The sequence below is a fragment of the Schistocerca americana genome, chromosome 10 (genome assembly GCF_021461395.2).
Source record: "Schistocerca americana isolate TAMUIC-IGC-003095 chromosome 10, iqSchAmer2.1, whole genome shotgun sequence".
NCBI classification, from domain to species: domain Eukaryota; kingdom Metazoa; phylum Arthropoda; class Insecta; order Orthoptera; family Acrididae; genus Schistocerca; species Schistocerca americana.
Genome location: NC_060128.1, coordinates 145,539,598 through 145,552,373, shown reverse-complemented (window position 1 = coordinate 145,552,373; position 12,776 = coordinate 145,539,598). Strand labels below are relative to the sequence as shown.

Sequence of the window (12,776 nt, the reverse complement as noted above, 5' to 3'; positions counted from 1 at the left end):
GATGAATGTCGTTGCCAGAATTCTTAAATGTTTTGAATTTACGTGTAGTAATGAACAGCTTATAGTCAAAATCATCATGTCGGCGAGTCGCATATCGGTCATTGTTAGGTCGTGTCGGCCGTTCCATCTCAAAATTCGGTGCACATTGCCAATTTCTTTCATAACTCCCAAAATGCCCTGTGTTGTTATTTTGCGGCTTTTCCGTTTTTCTAAGTCCCTCTTCCCGTGTTGGAGCGCGAGTGTCCTCTGAAATACGTAATTCTTGTATTACCTGTGTCAGCTGATCTTGTACTTCCCGGATTTCTCTTTGGTGTTGTGTATTAATTTGATTCTGATTTTGTTTGAATTTCCTAATTTGTTCGTACTCTTCTGTGTCATTAAAGACTACCGGTCTTGCGTCAATCAGATTATCATCTACCTTCGTAGATAAATTAGTGAACTGATCCAAAAGTTCGGCTACTTTCTCCGATAGTGTACTTATTTCCTCAGTGTGTTTTTCTGAACCAAGTTTCAGAGTATCTACTGTGTCCTTAAAGTTTTCCTGAGTTTTTGCAAGTTGCGTAACCGAATCGGTAGATGCAACTGAGTCATATTTAGCTTGCAAGGTCTCATGATTTTCATGAACAATAATTTGCAGTTCTTTTATGGCTGCTTCATGATTCTGTAATGCATTTTCATGCCGCGAAAAGATTGGTTGAAAATGCTCACAAATTTGAGTTTTTACGTCATTACAGACTTTTTGACATTTCGATTCAATGTGATGTAACTCAGTAGTTAAATCTTCACGCGTTTGTTCAAGAGTTTGTTCCAATGAGTCTAACTTTTGAAGCTGTTGCTGTGTTTGTCTCTGATTTTGTTCCATTGTGTCTAACTTTTTGAGATTTTGTTCCACTGTGTCTAACTGTTGCTGTGTTTGTCTCTGGTGTTGTTCCATTGTGTCTAACTTTTCAAGCTTTTGTCCCATTTGTTGCATTAATTGTAATAACAATGCACTGGTGTCTGAAACATGTTCCTCAGTGCTTTTCGGCAGTGAAGTTGCACCAGCAACATTCACATTTTGACAAGCGGAAAATGTGTCTTGACTCATTTGAGAAAACGGTGAGAACCCAAAACCTGAGTCTGCAGTATTTGCAATATTGTGTTCTGTCATTCCCGATTCCTGAGGCTAGCTGTTGCCGACCAATCGATCGATAACGCTTCCCGGTTCACTACCTGTTTCACTGTCTACACCATTGTTTGCCGCCCGCTCCATTTCCCTATGCGCAATTACCAAATTACTACTTTGAACATTAGTTAATTCATTACTCTGCGGCGCTAACACACTGCCTTCGTCTTCACTGTCATTTCTCAGTTTACTTTGGAGCCTAGTATTACGTTTTTCACACGCCATAATTGTCACAATATTTCACACGATAACACAGAAAAGCACAATTTGAAGAGCAAAATAAAATAACATAGCAATGGAAATAATGTCTACTTAATTGCCAGCGCAGCTGCGAAATACTTGGTGCAAATCTACATGCATGCCACAGCTGTTTTACTGTACAACAATGAAAAACTACAACTACAAAGGAAATTCTCTCTATGATTACGCGCTACCAATAAACAATAGCTACACCAATTACACAAACTACAAGAAAAAAAATCAGAAGATTCCAGTGAGGTATCCTCGGCTAAGGGTCGCCATATGAAACATCCCCTTTTTAACAATTATACATGACTGTGCTTAAACTGACACACAATATTTTGTTAGCGCAACGCAATCTGACTTTCAAAATTCCCTACAAAAGAATGGCCCTGACTAACATTAAACTATACCTTTCACAAATCACTTACCTCACAAAAATCTTCGCTGCTCAAGCTACTGCAATACAGCGAGCGCCACTACTGCCAGCTAAATAAAAGATTCAAACTATGGAAGGCACTAACTACTGATAGGGATAGTTAGCAAATGAAAGATATTGATAGAGAACAAACAATGTATTTACCTTGATATCATCATATATAAATATAGCAGTTCATGACAAATTTCAAAACTCCGCCATCTCTCTCCCCACATCCACCACTGCTGGCGGCTCACCTCCAACTGCGCAATGCTACGCGCTGTTCACAGCCAGCTGCCTAACACTACAATGGCGAGTATTACAACAATGCAAAGCAGCCACAGACTGCACACAGCACAGCCAGTGATTTTCATACAGAGTTGGCGTTACCAATAAAAAACCTAAACAGCCTACTTACATAGAGAAAACATAAACAGCCTACTTACAACATATATCAGGTGCCACGCGTTCTTCTAGGATGTTCACAGTATCTGACACTGGGACATCCGCCACATCCGCATAAGTCTCGATGCTCACAACAGGAATTTGTGTGATCTGCAGCTATTTCTGGCCGGAAAACTTCAGATGGAAGACTGGGATAAAGTCGACAGGTTAACCTTTCAGCAAGCATCAAGGACCAGCAATAGTATTACTAACTGCCAGATGAGAAAGTATGACAAACTACAACAGAAAGCCACGGACGAAACATTGACGCTGGACAGGCGACGGACAGTGGTCAACCTCTCCAGCCACACCTTGAGCGAAGCAACCACAGCAATTCTGGCCAAGGGGATGAATTTCGCAGTCGCACCTAAGCGAGTTCCAAAAGAAGATATCATAGAATCCGTAGAGGCTTCGGTACGTCATCTGCCACAGGCCGAGGCGGAGAAGATCCGGCAGGAAACGGTCAGAGTTCTGAATAAAGCAAAGCCACCGAAGCAAAACATCAACGCTGAGGAATACCGTGCCATCAAGGAACTCAGGGACAACCCCCACTTAGTAGTGGTACAGGCAGATAAGGGCAACGCCACTGTAGTCTTGGACACAACTGATTACAACAAACGAATGGAAGATATTCTCGCAGAACCTATCTACAAGAAACTTCAGGGAGATCCGATGGCCAAGGTAATCAAAACGACGCAGGCACTGCTCAAGCTCTTTAGAATCAACTTCGACAAGGCCAGAAGATTTATCCCGCAAGTGACACAGGCACCAAGGATATATGGTGTACCGAAGGTACACAAAACCGACTTCCCCTTAAGGCCCATAGTAAACAGTATAAATTCGCCGACCTACTACCTAGCGAAAGAACTGGCACCTAGGCTCAGACACCTAGTGCATCAAACCGAGTCCTACGTTAAGGATTCCACTCACTTCGTGTCTCTCTTAAAGGAAATGCGTGTTACGGACCAAGATCTGATGGTTAGTTTCGACGTCAAATTCCTATTCACGAATGTCCCAGTGTCAGATACTGTGAACATCCTAGAAGAACGCGTGGCACCTGATATATGTGAGCTTGTGCGCCACTGTCTGACGACCACTTATTTCAAGTGGAGAGCTCAATTTTATGAACAAACTGACGGTGTAGCTATGAGCTCACCCCTATCGCCTCCTCCTTTTACAGCCAATCAAGAACGACACGGTTTTCTCGTGCAGCTATTTAAGGAACCAAGTGTGTTCATTTAGCAGTTAACGTAAGGCCCTGATGAAGGCTAGCTGCAACACTGGCCGAAACGTTGGCGCATTTTAAATTATGACGATGCGGTCTGATATCCTGAAGAATTTTATTGAAGAAGACAACGGCCGCAGAAGCCTACGCTTACATTCTTTGGTTTTGGCGATGAGGAATGGCGCCATTCCTCGCTCGCTCTCTTCGTTTCCGTTTGGTGGAAGTGAACCCAGGTTTTGTCCCCAGTAACGATTCTTGCAAGGAAGCCATCACCTTCTCGCTCAAAGCGCCGAAGAAATTCTTCACAAACATCAACACGTTGTTCTTTCATTTCAGGAATCAGTTGCTGTGGCACCCATGTTGCAGACACTTTGTGAAACTGGAGCACATCATGCAGAATGTGGTGTGCTGACCCATGACTAACCTGTAAACATGCTGCAATGTCATTCAGTGTTACTTGGCGGTTTTCCTTCACTATGGCTTCAACTGCTGCAGTGTTCTGTGGAGTCACAACTCGTTTTGCCTGACCTGGACGAGGAGCATCTTCCACTGAAGTCACACCATTTGCGCACTTCCTACTCCATTCGTATACACGCTGCTGTGACAAACATGCCTCACTATACTGAAACTTCATTCGTTGGTGAATTTCAATAGGTTTCACACCTTCACTATGCAAAAACCGAATAACAGAACGCTGTTCTTCCCTGGTGCAAGTCACAAGTGGGGCGGCCATCTTTATATTGCGACGGTACGTGTGCATCTGCACTATGCATGCTGTTTGTAGCATGCTTACCAACTTACGAGATAACGGCGCAAAATTTAAATTTGTTGTTACAAATTTAATGTTTTCATTGGACTTACCCTCTTAAATCCTCCAGCAAATCATCGCCCATATACACTCAGTACAACTACGTGACACATGATTAGTACACCAACATACAGAACAAACAGCTGCTACAGCTCTTGTACACAGTAGCTTGTGCCCAGACAAACTGCAAAATGGACACCTCACTGGCTCTAAATTATCACGTCCACCATTACCTCTAAACAAAGACAAGTCAGTGGGGTCCTGTGGCTTCACAAAATTAACTCTAAACAGTGTGTAATCGAGGTCACACAACTAACTCTGACAGTGAAAGCAAACATCAAAAATAATATAAATAGAACTTTGACTCAACTCGCTCACCAAAATATAGTGTCGGATGTGAACGAACACTTTCTGACACAATGTTTTGTGTCGGAAAGCAAAGCGACCACTTCCTGACACCAAATTGTTACAACCTTTCCGAGCTCAGGGGAGAGGGGTGGCTCACGTTGGACTGTGCTGAAAAAGAACGAGGGTGTCATTAATTTTATTGCATCGAAGGTACACAGCTGGCCTTCTGGCGATGCCAGTGATGGTGCCACACTGCGTGCATGCGTGGGGCAGTGCCAGCGCTAATGCTGGAATCTGCTGTGTCGGTGCCAGTTCGCCTAGCCCTCCAGACGTAGCGCACCTACTTGTGTCACGGCTAAGTGGCTGCCACATGTGTTGGCTGCACCGGTAGCCTGGGACACTGTTGACCGCACCCTCGAGTGGAACTCGCGGACCCCACGTAGAGCGCCGAAGGGAAACAGCTATCCACTGTCGTTGTAGTTACCCTTAGCAGCTCGGGCCGTCTGCACAGGGCAGCTCGGTCAGTGATTGCAGTCAGCTCTACACCTGGGAGGTCACGAGATGGCATCCAGGCTCTGTTCCTGCAGATGGCAGCTTGCTGTCCGCCAGACGATGTCTCCCACAGAGCGGAGGTTAGAGCTCTCTCGCTCCTGATGTCGGTTCAGCTGCCAGGTGCGGCCCGCCCTGCCACAGCTGTGGCACGTCCTTACAGTGGAGGTTGTGTTACTTTCAGCAGGCAGATTGGCTGCCAGTATCTATCACAAGATGTCGTCGTGGTTGGCCTGCAACTTAAACAATCATCATTCTCTCTGGTTCTAGACGCGGACAGAATGGCCACATGTGTGGTGTAACAAGGCTTAGGCCTGTCCCACCCCTCATTAAATCGACCAAGACTTATACGAATAATTGTAAGAACAGTTACTATTATTATTATTATGTTCTTTAAGTTTGTTTTTGGGTTTTCAGAAATACTGTGGGAAGAAAGTTTATTTATGTTGCAGATAACGTGGAAGACGTTGCCCAACGATCACCATGAAAGTTCGACGTAGCGGCAAATGGGCAAGGAATAAAACGAATGCTGCAAACTACTGCGAGCCATGGAAGAGCCTGGGCCGCGAGGGCATCGAGCTTCCTAGGTCGTTGTTGGGCAACGTCAAAGGAAGAGATATTCTGCTTTCTCTTTGTAAACAGATCGATCGAGTCTTGAAAGGTTCGTGTAAAACATATAGGCAGGTGACACATTAGGTGGGACCCGATGCCTGTAATACTTCCACAGTTATTAAAAAGTTGTTAAATGGCAAAACCAATAGTTCATCATTTATATAGATAAAAAGTAGTAAAGATCTAGGAAAGGAAGAGTTGCAGCGTCAGAACGAAAAGTGATACATCGCTCAGCAACGAAGGAGGACGTAAACGGCGAGCGTTACGTGGTGAAAACAAATCAACTGATAAAATAGTAAGTCTGTAATTAAGCTTAAAGCCACGTAACACTGCACATGATTACCTGATTTGAGCCTCCAGGATTATGTCACGTATTTATACATGTTTTCCCTATTCTTTATGTTGTCCCTCTGGAGGGAACAAGTGGACTGCTCTTTAATAATTGCAATGTCAGCTTTACTCAGCCTGCCTCGGCCCCGACACACAAGTGCTGTTGTAACTGGGACGTATGGTTCTTCACAGCATGTCAGTGCCCTATGCTGTTCGGATTACTTCAAACTTGTAGACCGTGCCTCTCGGGCCACGCTTTCTTGTCTGCGAGCGGTATTGTAATCCTACCTCGCAGAATTGTTTGCTAAATATCGACATTGCCCACATCTGCTGTCTGATGTGACAATTGGTCTTTAAACTACTACTAGCTGCGTGAAATTTGCAAGAGGTTAGTTTGAGCAGTTGCCAGCTTTGCTGCGCATGCGCAGCTACGATGACATAGTCAGCCCATGCTTGGTGCTTGCTCTGCTCATACACTTTTTGTCGCGTTTCTGTGTGGAATTTCGTGCGTGGTGGGGCATTACGTGACCATGTGCAGCCCTGTGGCACGTTGTTCAGAGGACGCACAGAGTTGTACTTACAGTAGTTGCTTTATCATGTTGTTGTTGTCTTCAGTCCTGAGACTGGTTTGATGCAGCTCTCCATGCTACTCTATACTGTGCAAGCTGCTTCATCTCCCAGTACCTACTGCAACCTACATCCTTCTGAATCTGCTTCGTGTATTCATCTCTTGGTCTCCCTCTACGATTTTTACCCTCCACACTGCCCTCCAGTACTAAATTGGTGATCCCTTGATGCCACAGAACATGTCCTACCAAACGATCCATTCTTCTTGTCAAGTTGTGCCACAAACTCCTCTTCTCCCCAATTCTATACAATACCTCCTCATTAGTTATCTGATCTACCCATCTAATCTTCAGCATTCTTCTGTAGCACCACGTTTCGAAAGCTTCTATTCTCTTCTTGTCCAAACTATTTATCGTCCACATTTCACTTCCATACATGGCTACACTCCATACAAATACTTTCAGAAATGACTTCCTGACTCTTAAATCTATTCTTGATGTTAACGAATTCCTCTTCTTCAGAAACACTTTCCTTGTCGTTGCCAGTCTACATTTTATATCCTCTCTACTTAGACCATCATCAGATATTTTGCTCCCCAAATAGCAAAGCTCCTTTACTACTTTAAGTGTGTCATTTCCTTATCTAATTCCCTCAGCATTACCTGACTTAATTCGACTACATTCTGTTATCCTCATTTTGCTTTTGTTGATGTTCATCTTATATCCTCCTTTCAAGACACTGTCCATTCCGTTCAACTGCTCATCCAAGTCCTTTGCTGTCTCTGACAGAATTACAATGTCAATGGCGAACCTTAAAGTTTTTATTTCTTCTCCATGGATTTTAATGCCTACTCCGAATTTTTCTTTTGTTTACTTTACTGCTTGCACAATACACAAATTGAATAACATTGGGGAGAGGCTACAACCCTGTCTCACTCCCTTCCCAACCACTGCTTCCCTTTCATGTCCCTCGACTCTTATAACTGCCATCTGGTTTCTGTACAATTTGTAAATAGCCTTTCGTTCCCTGTAGTTTACTCCTGCCACCTTCAGAATCTGAAGGAGAGTATTCCAGTCAACATTTTCAAAAGCTTTCTCTAAGTGTACAAATGCTAGAAACGTAGGTTTGCCTTTTCTTACTCTAGCTTCTAAGATAAGCCGTAGGGTCAGTATTGCCTCATGTGTTCCAATATTTCTATGCAATCCGAACTGATCTTCCCCGAGGTCGGCTTCTACCAGTTTTTCCATTCGTCTGTAAAGGATTTGCGTTAGTATTTTGCAGCCGTGACTTATTAAACTGATAGTTCAGTAATTTTCACATCTGTCAACACCTGCTTTCTTTTGGATTGGAATTATTATATTCTTCTTGAAGTCTGAGGGTATTTTGCCTGTCTCATACATTTTGCTCACCAGATGGTAGAGTTTTGTCAGGACTGGCTCTCCCAAGGCTGTCAGTAGTTCTAACGGAATGTTATCTACTCCTGGGACCTTGTTTCAACTCAGGTCTTTCAGTGCTCTGTCAAACTCTTCACACAGTATCGTATCTCCCATTTAATCTTCATCTACATCCTCATCCATTTCCATAATATTGCCCTCAAGTACATCGTCCTTGTATAGACCCTCTATATACTCCTTCCACCTTTCTGCTTTCCCTTCTTTGCTTAGAACTGGGTTTCCATCTGAGCTCTTTATATTCATACAAGTGGTTCTCTTTTCTCCAAAGGTCTCTTTAATTTTCCTGTAGGCAGTATCTATCTTAGCCTTAGTGAGATAAGCCTCGACATCCTTACATTTGTCCTCTAGCCACTCCTGCTTAGCCATTTTGCACTTCCTGTCAATCTCATTTTTGAGAAGTTTGTATTCCTTTATGCCTGCTTCATTTACTGCATTTTTATATTTTCTCCTTTGATCAATTAAATTCAATATTTCTTCTGTTACCCAAGGATTTCTACTAGCCCTCGTCTTTTTACCTACTTGATCCTCTGCTGCCTTCACTGCTTCATCCCTCAAAGCTACCCATTCTTCTTTTACTGTATTTCTCTCCCCCATTCTTGTCAATTGTTCCCTTATGCTTTCCCTGAAACTCTGTACAACCTCTGGTTTAGTCAGTTTATCCAGGTCTCATCTCCTTAAATTCCCACCTTTTTGCAGTTTCTTCAGTTTTAATCTACAGTTCATAACCAATAGATTGTGGTCAGAGTCCATATCTGCCCCTGGAAATGTCTTACAATTTAAAACCTGGTTCCTAAATCTCTGTCTTACCATTATATAATCTATCTGAAACCTTTCAGTATCTCCAGGCTTCTTCCATGTATGCAACCTTCTTTTATGATTCTTGAACCAAGTGTTAGCTGTGATATAAGTTATGCTCTGTGCAAAATTCTATCAGGTGGCTTCCTCTTTCACTTCTTATGCCCAATCCATATTCACCTTCTATGTTTCCTTCTCTTCCTTTTCCCACTATCGAATTCCAGTCACCCATGACTGTTAAATTTTCGTCTCCCTTCACTACCTGAATAATTTCTTTTATCTCATCATACATTTCATCAATTTCTTCGTCATCTGCAGAGCTAGTTGGCATATAAACTTGCACTACTGTAGTAGGCGTGGGCTTCGTGTCTATCTTGGCCACAATAAGGTGTTCACTATGCTGTTTGTAGTAGCTTACCCACATTCCTATTTTCCTATTCATTATTAAACCTACTCCTGCATTACCCCTATTTGATTTTGTATTTATGATCCTGTATTCGCCTGACCAGAAGTCTTGTACCTCCTGCCACCGAACTTCACTAATTCCCACTATATCTAACTTTAACCTATCCATTTCCCTTTTTAAATTTTCTAATCTACCTGCCTGATTAAGGGATCTGACATTCCACGCTCCGATCTGTAGAACGCCAGTTTTCTTTCTCCTGATAACGACATCCTCCTGAGTAGTCCCCGCCCGGAGATCCGAATGGGGGACTATTTTACCTCCGGAATATTTTACCCAAGAGGACGCCATCATCATTTAACCATACAGTAAAGCTGCATGTTTTATCATATCCCACCCAGATTAAGGATCCAAATAAGGAAGCAGTTCATGGCATAATATAAACTCCACAGCTCAAAGTACCATAACATTTTGCTATGTGGTGGCTTTGACAGATTTCTTTTTTAATTCGTACTCTGCAGTATTGTTATGTAGCATTTGCAATTTGCCATCACATTTACATCTACACAGCACTGAAAAAAGCTAGTAAGAAGGAGTACAAATTAAAAGGGGAGGGAGAGAGAGAGAGAGAGAGAGAGAGAGAGAGAGAGAGAGAGAGAGAGAGAGAGTGTTCCTTGTGTAGCTTACACCAGAATAAGTGACAATAAATTTCGTGACTCTTTCAAAATGTGTTAAGAATTAACAAGGTTGTATGGGAGTCAAAGAAATTGTACAACTGATAGTTTTTATTCTTCTCTAATTTGCTTGCTTAGTCAGCTTCAAGTCAATGTTTACGTATGTTCGTATGTATATAGCATTAAGAGATCTTACAGTGTCAAAAGAGAAACAGGACATCAGAGACTACTCCAGGAGCATCGGAATTTCATAAATCATAGTAAAATGCTTCATTCTGCTCTAATTGCACATTTCTATGTCCAGGTGCACTCTGAAGTACCTGATATTCAGCTTTTGTATGTGGTTTTCGGGATACCAATTTTGTTGGAGGTCCAGTACTGTATTCTCATGTTTGGTTCTTTATTATGGTATAATGTTTTTTGTCCTAGGAAGTAAAATTTGCCCTTGAAATTGAACGAAGTTGAAAGTAGCCAATAGTGCGGAATGAAACACTTTGTTTCAAATAAACTAACTGCCTCCGCCGAAAAAATTAATAGAAGAAAATTTCTCTACAAAACTGACAGAAATAGCTTCATTAAGACATTAATAGTTGATTGATAATAACGTGGAAATAATATAAAATCAGAAAATTGGAACTACTAGCTTATTTTAGTCTTTCATTATTATGAGAATGTATGTTAATTCACTTGATGGCTCCAGGCCACAGAAATCTGTTTTGTTTTCATTTGACGTGGGAGCTGTAAACGAAGAGACACTAGCAATTTCCCAAAACATGTACACAGGTCATGTGGAGAATGACCCCCACTATAACTCAGCTTGCTCTGCGTATGTGCGAATCTGGCAGCTTGGGCGCGCCAGAAAAATTTTTCTGGGTAGCTTCTGGCTACTTGCTGCTACTCCTCACACAGCAAACAGCCATGCTTCAAGTAGCCAGAAGCGGGAGAAGGCACTACTCATACACGAATTCAGCTCTGTGCATGCACACGAGCCCGCTGGCAACTGCTCAAACGAACCTAAGAATTCCCCTAATCCACACCTGTACTTATTCTTGGTGCAGCAAAGCTGTAGATTGATATGATGTACACTGAACCTACCTGTGCTGTGTAAACAAAGCCCTCATTGTGAACTCAACATGTGAAATGAATAGTCCAGTTGGGACTACTTGCATATATGGGTGGTTTTAAGGTGTGAACTACTTTTACTGTGTTTTATGAGTGGCTCACATTTAATGCTTATACAACTATATGTTAAATAAGGCATACATGTTACCTTATTGTAACCAGTTCTTTATATGTCTTTGAGCTCTGAAGATGGCCACACAGTGACTGGAATCTAGATGTACAATAAACTGAGGGCTTGCTGTATCCTGTACTATTAGAAACCTGTAATGTTAATAAAAGGAATCTCCCAGAACTGGTATCCACACATGCTCAAGTTTGACCATATCATTTTGCCCCATGTGGTTCCTATTTTAGTGAGGTGCCTAGACTAACTGAAACAACTAACTGAAACATTCACAAAATGGATGTGTGCACTTTGTTAATAATGGTTTCGAAAAAATTGAGTGAGAATGAGCATAAAACATTTGTTATTTTGGCTGCAACAAATTCTGTAATTAACTGTGAAGTCTGTGTTCAAAAACAGCCATTTAATTCAGTAACGCACATCTGTATTTTACTTTTGACATTTGGCCACACTATACACCTATCCATCAATGCACGTATGTTCAAATTAATATTTTATGTATACATAGAGTAAAGAATATTTGTTATTAAAGTATTTAAACATTCATCTTTGCAACCACTAAATATGTGTATCTCCCATATGCAGTTTGCTTTATTTATTTAAAATTTGATCAGCGGTTCTGTTTTGGTTTTATTTCTCCTTACATCTGAAAGCCTCATCTGCAGTCCACTACCAATGTTTTAAATAAATAAAATAAAATAAACATGACAGAGTAATTTAGATTTCAGTAGTTGTAAAGACAGATAAAAAAAAAAGTAACTTCAGACACTGTGGTCACACAAAGGAAGAGGAAAGGCATGTGGTTGAGTCCGTCATTATTACAGCATGATGAATCTAAATATAAAAGAAAGTGTCATCCTAACTAAAACTGTGCTTATGTTAATTTTCTTTCCTAGGATCAATATAACATTGTCTCGTGATTAAGGAACATGTCATTGCACCAAATAGATAATAATGGAACATACAATCAAAATAATATAATGAGTAATGACAGTAATAATTTAATCTCAAGCTACAAATAATGAGCAAATGTTAGGGATGGCAAATGTTGCATGTAGTAGTAGTAATAATAAATAATAATAATAATAATAATAAAATGGTTTTTCCAAGCTTTCCATTAATCACCTATTTAACATCTTTTGCAGAAGACCTAAAAGTCAGTAGCAACTAAACTACTGACTTACTAAATGCAAAAAAGAATTTACACAAAGATGTTATTTGTCATATATTCTGAGAAATGTGCATTTAGAGGACTAAATGAAGACATCAGAAATCCAAGCAGATGCCGAGAGCTTTACAAAAATATGAAGGTAAGTTCAAAGATTTGCAGCCTGGTGTAGAGGTGGTATCGCCATGAGTGAAATTTTGGTTTTGTTTCGTTAGTACATGTTCCATAGTTGTGGTGTCTGTGTAGCGTTTATTGCCAACAAAATTATGTATGGTAAATTAAGGTATGTGTGTCTCTTATTTTCAGGTCTGTGTGCAACAGTTAGGATGA

At 41.3% G+C, this 12,776-nt stretch overlaps 1 protein-coding gene across 1 annotated transcript; it reads left to right on the top strand.

The window, feature by feature from the left end:
- The first annotated feature begins 2,486 nt into the window (after positions 1-2,486).
- LOC124552311 lies at positions 2,487-12,776 on the top strand. The gene is made up of 2 exons (XM_047126585.1): positions 2,487-2,948; positions 12,753-12,776. Exons 1-2 carry the CDS (start codon positions 2,487-2,489, stop codon positions 12,774-12,776), a joined length of 486 nt encoding a protein of 161 aa, XP_046982541.1.

Coding starts and splice junctions, on each gene's coding strand:
- LOC124552311 (XM_047126585.1), top strand. CDS start 2,487: ATGAGAAAGTATGACAAACTACAACAGAAAGCCACGGACGAAACATTG. Junction 2,949..12,752: donor AGGGAGATCCGATGGCCAAG/GTAATCAAAACG, acceptor TCTTATTTTCAG/GTCTGTGTGCAACAGTTAGG.